This window comes from Vicia villosa, unplaced genomic scaffold (genome assembly GCF_029867415.1).
Source record: "Vicia villosa cultivar HV-30 ecotype Madison, WI unplaced genomic scaffold, Vvil1.0 ctg.002998F_1_1, whole genome shotgun sequence".
Lineage (NCBI taxonomy): Eukaryota > Viridiplantae > Streptophyta > Magnoliopsida > Fabales > Fabaceae > Vicia > Vicia villosa.
The window spans coordinates 148623-164833 of NW_026706087.1; the positions used below are offsets into that span (position 1 = coordinate 148623).

Sequence of the window (16211 nt, forward strand, 5' to 3'; positions counted from 1 at the left end):
TTTCTTCAGTAATCCATGGTATAGATCCTTAAGTCCTTTCTCCATTTCTCTCTTTCTCTCTCTGAAGTTCAAAATGTTCATTATTTAGTTTCCTTGAAAAACGACTCGAAAAAGACTTTTTGTTTATTATTATGATGAATGCATGAATGCACACACAAGAGTTTTTAACAAACATGGGGTAGAAGGGTATAATGGTCATGGAGTCACATCACTAACCTCGCCCCAGGGTAAACTATGGATAAGGATTTTTGTACCTGTAGAACGGGTTCTAGGGGTCTCAGAGCTTTTGTTCAATCTTAAAGATACGTTGACTGGTATCTCCAAGAGAGTTTTCTCTGAGTGTAGTATCTACGTGACAATTACTTTCGTAATCACCGCTCTACGTCCTAAGAGGCTTTAAGTGGGGTTAAAGTGTTTCTAGGTCCTCCTGGTACAAATTAGTCTCAGAATGCATTGGCGCAGTTAATCACAACCAGCCAGGCAAATCCCAAGAGTAGATTTGGGAACCAAGATTAAAGGGTTTCACCGAGAAGACATCCTCCATCCTATCTTATGTTGCACTCAAATCCGGGTATAGGATTTCTCACCACAAGGGGGAATCAAGCCCTTTCCCGATACAGAACATATAAAATTAAACAAGTATAAATGCAACAAACACATGAAATGACACAGAGGTTAGGCAGGACCTCTCTTGTTTGAGTGGGAATTTGGCATCCCTAATTCCTCATTGGGGTTGGACCAGCACAAGTCAACCATTGGTTTGGATGAAAACCAAGGTTATTACTAATCCCCAGCAGAGTCGCCATTTTTCTGTGGTGTGGTTTTTTTACCTCCCCGTTTCACTTGAGAGGACGGCACGCTAAACTCTTCACACGAAATTTGGAAGGAGAAAGCGCCCTTGTGGGATGAATTTTATTTCAGTTCTTCCTACGATAGCACACGAACTTTTTAATTATCCTACGAGGAGGAAGGGTAAAAAGATCTCAAATAAACCCTAAGAGTTTGCTAAGTGTGGGAATTCACCTAGACTAGAAATTCTGGAGTCCGGGAGGTCGGTTATACATAAGGAAGGTTTTAAGCACCCTACATATCCGTAGTACTCTACGGGAACCTTCTCTGTGTCTATGTGTGTGTGTTGCTGTTTGATTGGAAAAGTTTCTCCTTTGTATTAGGAGAGAGAATTGAATTGAATTTAAAGACTGACTGTTTTTTGTTTTTGATTAGCTCGTTGAGATTCCTTGTGAATCCCATGCCTACATATCCCTAATGGAAGTGAGAGCTATTTGTAGTTCGGGGAACTAATTAGGGAAATTAATTGTTTTTGGTGCCTTGCATGAAGCTCGAGGTTGGATCTTTGAAATTAAATCTCTGTTTACAGTAAAGAGACATGAAGTCATCTTTACAGAGAGGTATTTCTACTATTCCACCACAAACATTTAAAGTGACAGAAAAGCTGAACTTGTTTCATTAAGAGATGGACCTTACTTGGATGTACAAGTATACCAGTCACATGTCTCTTGAATGAAAGAAAGATTCTCAACCAAATTAGGGAAAGTTACACAAGCCTGGGGTTATGCCAGAGCATGTCTTTCAAAATCCTAAATGGGAGAATGTTTAAAATTAAAATTGAAATATTTGTTTGTTTGTTTGAATGTAGTGAGATAGGAGAAATATCACTCTATTGAGATAAGCTATGTCTATCTACTGTATGAAAGATTTGATTTTTAGCTGGCTTGTATGAGGCCCAAGCTTGAGGCTTAAAAGGTTTTTATTGACTCTGGGAGATGACTCCACTAGGAATTGACTTTTTCTTAAGGAAATTTGTGTTCTACATGATCATATGTTGTTTCTACATGAATGTGTGATTTGAAATTGTTATGGTTTGTGATAGAATCCTTTAAATTGTGCCACAATTCATGTTATAGATGTTTGTATGAGAACCCATACCTAGAAACATGAGTAAGAACCCATAACATGTGATAAAATGATGTTTTAAATGAGTTTGAAAGGTTAAAATCGAATTTGGGATTGGTGTTGGAAGTGCTGAAAATGCATAGACTTTTCTGGTTCTGGTGTAGCGCGTCGGGCGAGCGTTTTGCTTCACCAGGCGGGTGTTGTTTTGTGGCTTCCACCGGGCGAGCGTGTTGCTTCGCCGAGAAATCCTCCGCCCACATGGTTCCGTCGAGCGAGTCGAGCGGCCGAGCGAGAGTTTTTGTGACCAAGTTACTGTCTTCGAGCGCCGGGTGAGTGACCGTTTCCGCCGGGCGAAAGGCCTGTTTTGTGAAATTTCAAATGTTCATATCTTTTGATCCGTAACTCCTTTTAAAGTGTCGTTTGAACCTCCGTGAAGCTTTAATTGATGTCTTTCACCTTAGGAACCTTTTTAAAGCTTTCTTTAAGTGAAATGATTTGATGTTTTTGATTGTTATTGGTAAAAAGATGAATTGTTGATGTTTGTTGTAATATGATGAATTTGTGATGTATTATGAAGTGGGGTGATGCATTCTTATGAATGATGATGATTTTTTATGGGGGAAGTTTGACATTATATTGATAATGTTCGATGGTGATTTAGACGATGTTGTGACATCATGTTTGTGATGTGTGTTGTGTTTATACGGATGTTACATTTATTGAGTCACATCCATTGCATAAAACGACGGTGGCCTTAATGGAAAATAGCCACGGTGTGCCCAATGACAAATTTTGAGACGGTGGGAGTTTTACTTCAAATGGTACCACATGCATTTGCATAAGTCGAGTCACATGTGAATTGCATTTGAGTCTTATTTGATTATATTGATGTGATGTGATGACTTGATGATGAGATGTTTGTCGTGATATGTTGGAAACTTACTTGTGAATTATATATATTGTCATGGTTGATTGTTGACATTGTTGCCGTTTCATAAGTTGATTATGTGATGTGAATTGTTATATTGAGTGTTGTGATGAGAAGTGGTGACCAATGTATGATTTATTCTCTTGCTTTGAATATTATCATACGTTTCTTTATAATGAATGATATCTCACCCCTTATGTTTGAATGTTACCCTTTGTTGGTAACGTCTAGGTAGCAACGTGGAGTAGCTTTTTACCTTTTAGCTCGTGTCGGTGTGTCTATGTTCTGATACGTAGCACTCGGGGGACGTCTAGCTTGTTTTGACTATGCTTTGTTGTTTTGTTATTATATTCGGATGTTGTTATCTCTTATTGGACTATGTTGTTATGACTTATAGAGATATGTCAGATTTTTTGCTGCCACGTTTGGCATGGATGACTTGAATATTATTGTTGATGTTGTTCCGCTGCGATATTATGACTAGTTGAGTATTATGGTTTAATGAATATGAGTTTCCTCTATATTACTTGCTATGTATCTATTTATATGTGATCATGTGTATGATTTGTTTAAGTTGATATTTGTGACGCCTCAAATGTGATGTATGTTTTGATATTTTGCACTCCGATTTCAATGTATATTTGCGGGGTAGATTTGGGGTGTTACAGTGACTCCTCCTTTCTTTGGTACGACATGAACATGACTAACCCATTTACTATCGGATATAGGATATATGATTCTGGCTTCTAACAAATTTTGAATTTCCATTTTAACAACATCGCTTAGAATGGGATTGATTCGTCTTTGTTGCTCTCTAGAGGTTTTGCGATCTTCCTCGAGCATAATGCGATGCATACAGATCGAAAGATTTATTCCTTTGAGATCTGAGATGTTATAGCCTAGAGCGGTTGGATATTTTCTTAGGACAATTAGTAACTTTTCGGTTTCGGTTCGTCCTAAATCAATATTGACTATGACAGGTCATTTAAGTTCTTCCTCTAGGAATTCGTACCTTAGATCACTCGGTAATGTTTTAAGTTATACAACAGGTTTCTTAGGACCAGGTATAGGATCAGGAGTCAGTGCCAGGCAGTCACTTAGGTGGTTATCTTGGTATTCCCCACGCCACTTATCATCTTCAAAAATAGGTGGTATCAGAATTCTTTGGATTTCAGTATCCTTTGTTGGTTCTGAGTTTATTTCCTTCACACATTCATCGATGATGTCAATAAAACAACGTGTGTCTACTATTGCAGGGGTTTAAGGAATTAAGAGAGGATGAATTCAATTTTTTCTTCTCCGACTTTGAAAGTCAGTTTCCCTCGTTTCACATCGATAATAGCACCAGCAGTGGCTAAGAAAGGTCTTCCTAATATGATTGGAATGTTAAAGTCTTCTTGAATGTCCATTATGATGAAATCTGTGGGAATATAAAATTGGCATATCCTAACAGGAATGTTTTCTAGCATACCTACAGGGTATTTCATAGAGCGATCAACTAATTGTAGAGACATTCTAGTTGGTCTTAGTTCGCCTAATTGATGTTTTTCATAAATTTAAAGGGGCATCAAACTCACACTAGCTCCTAAATCACAGAGTGCTTTGTCTATGACGAATTTTCCTATTACACAAGGTATGGAGAAACTACCAGGGTCTTTCAACTTAGGTGGCATATTGTTTTGGATAATATCACTACATTCTGCAGTAAGCATCATTGTTTCATTGTCCTCGAGTTTCTTTGTATTAGACATTTTCTCTTTAAGAAATTTGGCATAAGATGGCATTTGCGTTATTGCTTTGGTGAATGGTATTGTTATGTTTAAATTGTCCTTCAGTTTTAGACTTAGCTAATCTTTAAGGAAATGGAACAGGTGGCTTATACGGTGGTGGAGGTGCATATGGTTTTTCCTTTTCAGCTTTATCTCTAGCTATGGTTTCTGGCTCAGTAGGTTTATTTGGTTCATCATTACTTTTTGCCTTTTCAGTTTCATTCTCCTTTTGTTGGGACACCGGTTTAGTAAGGATTCTTGGATCTACTGGTCCATCTAATTCAGTCCCACTTCATAATGTAATGGCATTAGCATGATCTTTCGGGTTAGGTTGCGGTTGACCAGGAAACACTCCAGCTGGAGCAGCAGTCATTGCTTGTTATTGGGCTACTTCAGAAATCCAGGTTTCTAGCATTTTATTATGTGTAGCCAAGGCATCTACTTTGGTTGCTAATTGTTTCACTAATTCAGAGGTATGTATGTTTTGGTTCATAAACTCCTTATTTTGTCGTGTTTGAAAAGCAACAAAGTTCTCCATCATTATCTCTAGGTTGGACTCATGAGGTTCTTGAGGAGCGGCTTGAGGTGCAGCTTGGTTTGGCTTTTGAAAACCAGGAGGTGCTTGAGGTGCGTATAACGCATTGTCATTCTTATAGGAGAAATTTGGATGATTCTTCCAACCTGGGTTATAGGTGTTAGAATACGGGTTTCCTTGAGCGTAGTTCATTTGGTCAGGAGGAATTCCAACTAGCAATTGGAATTTGGAAACGATTTGTCCAGGTACTCCACATAACTCACAATTTGGAGTTACGACAGCCACGGTGGCTGCGGGGGTAATTGCTAAACTTTCAATCTTTTGGGTCAGGGCGTCTACTTTAGCATTGACGTGGTCTATGCCACTGACTTCGTACATCCCTCCTTTAGCTTGGGTTTTCTCCACAGAGGCTCGTTCTCCTCCCCATTGATAATGGTTTTGCGCCATATTTTCAATGAGTTGATAAGCTTCATTATAAGGTATGTCCATTAATGCGCCACCAGCAGCAGCGTCTAGAGATAATTTGGTGTTTTACAAGAGACCACCATAGAAGGTGTGGATGATTAGCCATGGTTCAAGTCCATGATGCGGGAAAAGTCTTAGCATGTCCTTGTATCTCTCCTACGCTTCGAAAAGTGATTCGTTGTCTTTTTGAGTAAATCCGTTGATTTGGCCTCTCAGCATTGCAGTTTTACTAGGCGGAAAATATCTTGCTAAGAAGACTTTCTTTAGTTCGTCCCATGTAGTTATGGAATTTGAGGGTAAGGATTGTAACACCCTTCTAAACCCCGTAGAAATTAATAAAATAATTCAGAGTAAAACATGATAAACAAGGGTGCCACAATTCCAATTAAAACAAATTTATCATAAATTCATTGTCATGCTTTCACTAAGGAACAATTCATCATAATACACCAAACATCTCATGTTAACACAGCGGAAATTCACCATACGGATAAGCATAACATCGTCTATGCAATATCTCACAAATTACTCCAATAACAACAAAATAGAGTATCATCATAACTCTAAACTAGCGTTCCCCCAGTGTTACAATATCAGAGCATGACACCGACACTATACTAAACGAACTGGCTCATGAGCTAATCCTCACCGAACCAAAAGCAGCTATCCTCAATCTGAAAATGTCAACAGTAAGGGTGAGTCTCATCACAGTTAACAAATGTTATTGCATCTTAAATAACAACACATCATAGTTATATTATTCACCCAATTCATCATATTCAGATTATCAGGAACATCTATCATTTACACAAACATCAACAGAACACATCTTTCAAGCAGACAATCATACTCGACGTTAATCCAACAAAACACACAAACAACACATCATCAATATTTATAACATTGGAATACATCCAATCATGTTATAAAAGTATGCATATGTATGAACTGACACTATGCATGTGGTACCAAAATTCGTGAATCATATTCACAGGACTTCTCTCCACGATACTGCCCTCTAGTCGCTCACACCCCACATGGGCACACGACTACTGCTTCATCGCTCACACCCCACATGGGCACACGATGACTTCCCGCTAATCTCCGCACAATGGGAATTAGCCTTCCAATGCAAATGTTTTATGAATAATGCACACATGACACATACTTACATCTTTATACATCATCATCATTCCGATGCTTAACATCGCTTAACATCTCTTACCAATAAGGTCACAACAAGTATGTACATGTTTAAGCATCATTCAATCATTCGCATACATACACCACATCATCACAATAACATACACATCATAGTAATGTTAATTGCCACCATAACCAACATATTAATATTAACAACATATTAATATTCACAATCATCAATCATTACCATCGTCATACATTGTTACATCTATCATCATTACACACCATGTAATAAATTGATAACAACTCATCAACATAATCACAAAACATGTATTCATTTACGACATGTTATAAACCAACATCACCCAATGGATATCATAATCTCATCACCAATACAAACATGTAACAATAATCATATATAAATAAGCACATATTTGCTACAATCATCATCATCATCAAGAATAGCAACATATTTTTATCATCATTCTAAAACCAATCAAATCATCATCACTTAGATCGTTTAATAAGGTTCAGTTAGCCCAAAACGGCGCATCAAATGAACCAACGGTTAGAAAGTTATGCCTCTTTAAACTTTCATAAAATATCACAAAACATCACAGCACGCGGCGCCATCACACATTCGCGGCGCGGGACGAATCGGAACAACGCCTTCGCGGCGCGGTCACCTGTTCGCGGCGCGTACTGAACTCTACCTTCAGGTTCGCGGCGCCTCCTCTTTGTACGCGGCGCGAACCGCGATTCTAAAAACCCCAATCTGCAGAAAAATAGCATTCCATATATCCCAAACACCCCAACACATACCGGTGCGAACATGGAGAATCAGAATGCACAAACAACACAAAAACCACTTCGTAATACATCAATTACACATCAATTGAGATCATAACAACATAGATATCATGGATTCAAACATAGGGATCAAACATCATACAATTCTATCCCAATCCCTAAATCTATCATACGACCCAATTGACTCAACAACATCCCTAATCAACATCATTATCCAATAACACAATAATAGATGATAACCGGAGAGTCCCCCCTTACCTTAGCCAAGAGTGCTCAATCTTTGGTCTCTCCATCTTCAGCTCTCCTTCGGTTCTTCGTGTTCCCCAGAACCTCTGTTCTTTCACGTTCTTTCTTCTTTCTTTTCCCAAATTCCAAAATGTTTTATGAAAATAACATTTTAATTAGTAAAGGGCTTTACCAACATAGCACCCCCCTCTTTACTAACACCACACTTGGCCCAATAGCCCATCTCATAATTCTTTCCAAATAATTCCACCAAAATACTGAATAATTCCAAATAGTAATTTAATTTCCAATTAAATTAAATTTAGAAAATATGGGGTGTTACAACTCTCCCCCACTAAAAGAGTTTTCGTCCTCGAAAACATACCTCAAGTAACCAGCTCGTATAAGAGTCCTTCACCTGAGTCTCCAACTCCCAATCAACATTACCATCAGTCAATCCTAAAAATCCATCTGACATAACCAACAGGAAACATGTTTCATACATTCAAATCCCAGTTCTTACGTCGCATTTGACCATCAAAAGTTGTACCACTCATTATATCTCTAAAAGGTTAACTACAATAGAACGTTGAGGCATAACCTATACAATACATTCAACAACTGAGAATTACAATTACACAATCCATAGTATGATCACACTGATCAACACTGCAGTAATGCATTCCATCTACCAAACATACCAACCTTAGACACACTTTTCCATCTAAGTGATAATGTAATACTTACATTTTTCATCAACCACTTCCTTCAAGAAACTCAATACTCGTATTCTTATACCATTGAATTCCAATTATCTGACTCCTCTTGAGTCACACCAGTAATTATCCAACACGTTACATTCCGCTTTTTCCGCACTACTCTGACTACTCATCACAATCATCTATACCAAATAGATTTTCTGAGTTTTACCCGATTCCGACTCTCTTTACTCATTCGTTTCAAGAATCATTCTTCATCATTCATGGTACCAATTTACCATTCAGTAATACTTACTCGCACTCAAAAACAAATTCCTGAATTACTACATCTATTAAACATTCCGGCCATCGGAACGAGTACGCACAAGTAGTTATAATTACACTCATCAGCCTCAATATACCATTTCTTACAAAACAACTCAAATTGAGTTTCGCTCTTTTCTAAGAATTAAATCAATTTCTCCCTTCATAGAGTATAATTCCTCATTATATCTGGAAATCTACAATAACCCTTAACAACAACACCAAATTATTACAACGTCATATAGCATCAACTCTTCGTTTTAATTTCACCGAATACATACTCGTTAACTACGTACAACCGTAATAACATATTCATCATCTCGGCAATTATTCAAAAGAGTTATAATTCTTCGACACGACATCCTTACATCCAATGGATTCTAAATCCAACATATAGATCAATACATATTCTCTATGTAGGCTTCCGATATATTAATTCCTTACTTCCCGCGAGTAGTACTCATAACACTACTCCACATCACACTTTCGTTGTGCGACTCTGATTTACCCGTCTTAAGTCATTTGTCCATCATGTTGCACTCTTTCGTATCCACCTCTTCATAAATTCACATAACATAGTGAGTGATTATTCCCACGGCTTCGCATTCATCACATCTTATACCATTAAGGTAACAAAACAAGCTCATCTCATCTATATGATTCCATCTACTACCAACAAGAGATTTAGGGTGATCAAGTCCTAAATTTGTCAATATTAGTTGAAAATCATATTTAAGCATAAGCCGTCGTTACTACATAATAGTGTCCATTTTCCGAGTTTGCACCCAAACTCATTAACATCGTCATAGCCCAATAATTCACTACGGTGTCCTTCTAGGATATCCTTCAGAAGCTCATAACATCAGTTACGCAAATCCAATCACTCAACCTCATTATACTATTCTCGTCGATTCCGAATTCACCGCCTTTACCTTGGTAATTCAAAATCAACCTATCGATCAACTCAACATCATCTTTCTGACCTTCTCTAATCTCGTTAAGAATACCACTAGTCATCTTCTAGCATACTCAATCTAACACTATTAGGAGTGCCTTCACATACTAACTCAAGTCTCTAAATTGTCCAATTAAATCCAACTCATTCATCATTAGCACCGACATATTTAAAGACTTCTTACGCAACACAATAGCACAATATTTTCCTCATTAGGATGGTAATTCAAACCAGAATCCTAATCCTAAAAAAATATACTCTAATCATCTCTACTTCCTCATATTAAGCCCTTTCTGATCAAAGAGGTACTTCAACTCTTATAATCGCAAAACACTTTGAATTTTGAACCATACAATTAACCTGCAAGACCAAGACAACATCCATAACTCGTGGTTTTAATCCAAATCTATTACATCCTTCACGTCCAATTATCATCCCACTCGGAATCTCAACAAAGTCTTCCTCACGTCAACAAATGTTAGAAATTCCCTACCATTCTTCTTTTATACTTATTGTTATTTTGCCATCACAAATACGATCCCAAGAGTTCTAAAGTTTATTCCATCTTTGCTACTAATTCAATCTTCACTAAAATTCATCGGCACTCAAACCATCCTTATTACCGAACATCTCATCAACAACATGTTACACTCAATTTTGTTTCCAACAATCACGGTAGTAAGCATTCTTATTCAACAAGTTTCACACTTCCATAACCGACTTCAGAACCTTTCCTCATAGGGTCACTCTACTGTATTTATAACTCTCCCATAAATTAGAACACAATCCCTCCTCTTCGTAGGTTCAAACGGCACATCAATCCGACACTCGGAACTCAAGATATGAATTTTCCAATCATTGCCCGAAAATGCAACACTGATATCATGCAGCGACACTCTATACGATATATCCAAAAATCCTCAATTGGTAAATTCAATTCTTAAAATTACTCCTCAACAAACCTTCTAATTATTCCTTCGATCCATTCAACACTGACACTGACATCCCGTGCAGTACCAATAAACAAGTCTAGTTATAAGAACAAGAGTAACTGTAACTCCACCTCTTTCCAACGTCATCCTGTCACAATTAAATATGTTACAGCTGCTGCAACTATTTTTATAACAAAGTTCATCTCGTTAGCTTTCCGACGCTTCAAACGGAACTCAATTCGGATGTCTAGAACTCCAGTTATGAATTTTCGAAGTTCCGCAGCTATTCAGCAATTTCCCTGCGTTTTGCATACGAAAATCTCACTCCAAAACTCATTCTCTTCAACTCGATCACATTCCAAACAGCCCCTTATCGTATCTCTTCACTTCCAAACATCCTTATAACTTAAGCGACGCATTCCCCCGCCGAAGTCCGCTTTCTGCAACATCACGACAACAATCCTCCTTGCAAACTCGTAACTGAACCTCTTCCGAGACGCAAGGCTACTCAACTGACAACTTCGCAGTACACCAGCAAAGCTGACACATCACAACTCAATTCCCAGTGAAGTCTTAATTCCAAGTCACCTTCAACTCGGGAAACAACAAACTCCGACAACGCTCGCACTGTTTCCAACAACAGCCTACTGAATCAATCTTCTTCAACTGAAACATAACCGAGAAGCGAAGCTTCTCCCCCACTTGTTTCAATCCAACACCTGCAACAAACAACCAAGTACCGACAGTGATTCACTCACATGTCGCATACCAAGGAATAATACACCGACAGTATACAACCGTCGTGTAACTCTACTGACTCGACAACTGGCCGGACGGACCGACCTGCTCTGATACCACTATTGTAACACCCTTCTAAACCCCGTAGAAATTAATAAAATAATTCAGAGTAAAACATGATAAACAAGGGTGCCACAATTCCAATTAAAACAAATTTATCATAAATTCATTGTCATGCTTTCACTAAGGAACAATTCATCATAATACACCAAACATCTCATGTTAACACAGCGGAAATTCACCATACGGATAAGCATAACATCGTCTATGCAATATCTCACAAATTACTCCAATAACAACAAAATAGAGTATCATCATAACTCTAAACTAGCGTTCCCCCAGTGTTACAATATCAGAGCATGACACCGACACTATACTAAACGAACTGGCTCATGAGCTAATCCTCACCGAACCAAAAGCAGCTATCCTCAATCTGAAAATGTCAACAGTAAGGGTGAGTCTCATCACAGTTAACAAATGTTATTGCATCTTAAATAACAACACATCATAGTTATATTATTCACCCAATTCATCATATTCAGATTATCAGGAACATCTATCATTTACACAAACATCAACAGAACACATCTTTCAAGCAGACAATCATACTCGACGTTAATCCAACAAAACACACAAACAACACATCATCAATATTTATAACATTGGAATACATCCAATCATGTTATAAAAGTATGCATATGTATGAACTGACACTATGCATGTGGTACCAAAATTCGTGAATCATATTCACAGGACTTCTCTCCACGATACTGCCCTCTAGTCGCTCACACCCCACATGGGCACACGACTACTGCTTCATCGCTCACACCCCACATGGGCACACGATGACTTCCCGCTAATCTCCGCACAATGGGAATTAGCCTTCCAATGCAAATGTTTTATGAATAATGCACACATGACACATACTTACATCTTTATACATCATCATCATTCCGATGCTTAACATCGCTTAACATCTCTTACCAATAAGGTCACAACAAGTATGTACATGTTTAAGCATCATTCAATCATTCGCATACATACACCACATCATCACAATAACATACACATCATAGTAATGTTAATTGCCACCATAACCAACATATTAATATTAACAACATATTAATATTCACAATCATCAATCATTACCATCGTCATACATTGTTACATCTATCATCATTACACACCATGTAATAAATTGATAACAACTCATCAACATAATCACAAAACATGTATTCATTTACGACATGTTATAAACCAACATCACCCAATGGATATCATAATCTCATCACCAATACAAACATGTAACAATAATCATATATAAATAAGCACATATTTGCTACAATCATCATCATCATCAAGAATAGCAACATATTTTTATCATCATTCTAAAACCAATCAAATCATCATCACTTAGATCGTTTAATAAGGTTCAGTTAGCCCAAAACGGCGCATCAAATGAACCAACGGTTAGAAAGTTATGCCTCTTTAAACTTTCATAAAATATCACAAAACATCACAGCACGCGGCGCCATCACACATTCGCGGCGCGGGACGAATCGGAACAACGCCTTCGCGGCGCGGTCACCTGTTCGCGGCGCGTACTGAACTCTACCTTCAGGTTCGCGGCGCCTCCTCTTTGTACGCGGCGCGAACCGCGATTCTAAAAACCCCAATCTGCAGAAAAATAGCATTCCATATATCCCAAACACCCCAACACATACCGGTGCGAACATGGAGAATCAGAATGCACAAACAACACAAAAACCACTTCGTAATACATCAATTACACATCAATTGAGATCATAACAACATAGATATCATGGATTCAAACATAGGGATCAAACATCATACAATTCTATCCCAATCCCTAAATCTATCATACGACCCAATTGACTCAACAACATCCCTAATCAACATCATTATCCAATAACACAATAATAGATGATAACCGGAGAGTCCCCCCTTACCTTAGCCAAGAGTGCTCAATCTTTGGTCTCTCCATCTTCAGCTCTCCTTCGGTTCTTCGTGTTCCCCAGAACCTCTGTTCTTTCACGTTCTTTCTTCTTTCTTTTCCCAAATTCCAAAATGTTTTATGAAAATAACATTTTAATTAGTAAAGGGCTTTACCAACATAGCACCCCCCTCTTTACTAACACCACACTTGGCCCAATAGCCCATCTCATAATTCTTTCCAAATAATTCCACCAAAATACCGAATAATTCCAAATAGTAATTTAATTTCCAATTAAATTAAATTTAGAAAATATGGGGTGTTACAACTCTCCCCCACTAAAAGAGTTTTCGTCCTCGAAAACATACCTCAAGTAACCAGCTCGTATAAGAGTCCTTCACCTGAGTCTCCAACTCCCAATCAACATTACCATCAGTCAATCCTAAAAATCCATCTGACATAACCAACAGGAAACATGTTTCATACATTCAAATCCCAGTTCTTACGTCGCATTTGACCATCAAAAGTTGTACCACTCATTATATCTCTAAAAGGTTAACTACAATAGAACGTTGAGGCATAACCTATACAATACATTCAACAACTGAGAATTACAATTACACAATCCATAGTATGATCACACTGATCAACACTGCAGTAATGCATTCCATCTACCAAACATACCAACCTTAGACACACTTTTCCATCTAAGTGATAATGTAATACTTACATTTTTCATCAACCACTTCCTTCAAGAAACTCAATACTCGTATTCTTATACCATTGAATTCCAATTATCTGACTCCTCTTGAGTCACACCAGTAATTATCCAACACGTTACATTCCGCTTTTTCCGCACTACTCTGACTACTCATCACAATCATCTATACCAAATAGATTTTCTGAGTTTTACCCGATTCCGACTCTCTTTACTCATTCGTTTCAAGAATCATTCTTCATCATTCATGGTACCAATTTACCATTCATTAATACTTACTCGCACTCAAAAACAAATTCCTGAATTACTACATCTATTAAACATTCCGGCCATCGGAACGAGTACGCACAAGTAGTTATAATTACACTCATCAGCCTCAATATACCATTTCTTACAAAACAACTCAAATTGAGTTTCGCTCTTTTCTAAGAATTAAATCAATTTCTCCCTTCATAGAGTATAATTCCTCATTATATCTGGAAATCTACAATAACCCTTAACAACAACACCAAATTATTACAACGTCATATAGCATCAACTCTTCGTTTTAATTTCACCGAATACATACTCGTTAACTACGTACAACCGTAATAACATATTCATCATCTCGGCAATTATTCAAAAGAGTTATAATTCTTCGACACGACATCCTTACATCCAATGGATTCTAAATCCAACATATAGATCAATACATATTCTCTATGTAGGCTTCCGATATATTAATTCCTTACTTCCCGCGAGTAGTACTCATAACACTACTCCACATCACACTTTCGTTGTGCGACTCTGATTTACCCGTCTTAAGTCATTTGTCCATCATGTTGCACTCTTTCGTATCCACCTCTTCATAAATTCACATAACATAGTGAGTGATTATTCCCACGGCTTCGCATTCATCACATCTTATACCATTAAGGTAACAAAACAAGCTCATCTCATCTATATGATTCCATCTACTACCAACAAGAGATTTAGGGTGATCAAGTCCTAAATTTGTCAATATTAGTTGAAAATCATATTTAAGCATAAGCCGTCGTTACTACATAATAGTGTCCATTTTCCGAGTTTGCACCCAAACTCATTAACATCGTCATAGCCCAATAATTCACTACGGTGTCCTTCTAGGATATCCTTCAGAAGCTCATAACATCAGTTACGCAAATCCAATCACTCAACCTCATTATACTATTCTCGTCGATTCCGAATTCACCGCCTTTACCTTGGTAATTCAAAATCAACCTATCGATCAACTCAACATCATCTTTCTGACCTTCTCTAATCTCGTTAAGAATACCACTAGTCATCTTCTAGCATACTCAATCTAACACTATTAGGAGTGCCTTCACATACTAACTCAAGTCTCTAAATTGTCCAATTAAATCCAACTCATTCATCATTAGCACCGACATATTTAAAGACTTCTTACGCAACACAATAGCACAATATTTTCCTCATTAGGATGGTAATTCAAACCAGAATCCTAATCCTAAAAAAATATACTCTAATCATCTCTACTTCCTCATATTAAGCCCTTTCTGATCAAAGAGGTACTTCAACTCTTATAATCGCAAAACACTTTGAATTTTGAACCATACAATTAACCTGCAAGACCAAGACAACATCCATAACTCGTGGTTTTAATCCAAATCTATTACATCCTTCACGTCCAATTATCATCCCACTCGGAATCTCAACAAAGTCTTCCTCACGTCAACAAATGTTAGAAATTCCCTACCATTCTTCTTTTATACTTATTGTTATTTTGCCATCACAAATACGATCCCAAGAGTTCTAAAGTTTATTCCATCTTTGCTACTAATTCAATCTTCACTAAAATTCATCGGCACTCAAACCATCCTTATTACCGAACATCTCATCAACAACATGTTACACTCAATTTTGTTTCCAACAATCACGGTAGTAAGCATTCTTATTCAACAAGTTTCACACTTCCATAACCGACTTCAGAACCTTTCCTCATAGGGTCACTCTACTGTATTTATAACTCTCCCATAAATTAGAACACAATCCCTCCTCTTCGTA

At 37.6% G+C, this 16211-nt stretch overlaps 1 protein-coding gene and 1 non-coding gene across 2 annotated transcripts; one reads left to right on the forward strand and one right to left on the reverse strand.

The window, feature by feature from the left end:
* Window positions 1–4110: 4110 nt before the first annotated feature.
* On the reverse strand, window positions 4111–4626 carry LOC131640206 (uncharacterized). The gene is made up of 2 exons (XM_058910619.1): window positions 4416–4626; window positions 4111–4313 (listed from the first exon to the last, which is right to left on the reverse strand). Exons 1-2 carry the CDS (start codon window positions 4624–4626, stop codon window positions 4111–4113), a joined length of 414 nt encoding a protein of 137 aa, XP_058766602.1.
* A 1097-nt stretch (window positions 4627–5723) lies between these two features.
* Window positions 5724–5830, forward strand: LOC131640211 (small nucleolar RNA R71). The gene has a single exon (XR_009295185.1). It is a non-coding gene; the product is annotated as a small nucleolar RNA R71 (small nucleolar RNA).
* Window positions 5831–16211: the final 10381 nt, after the last annotated feature.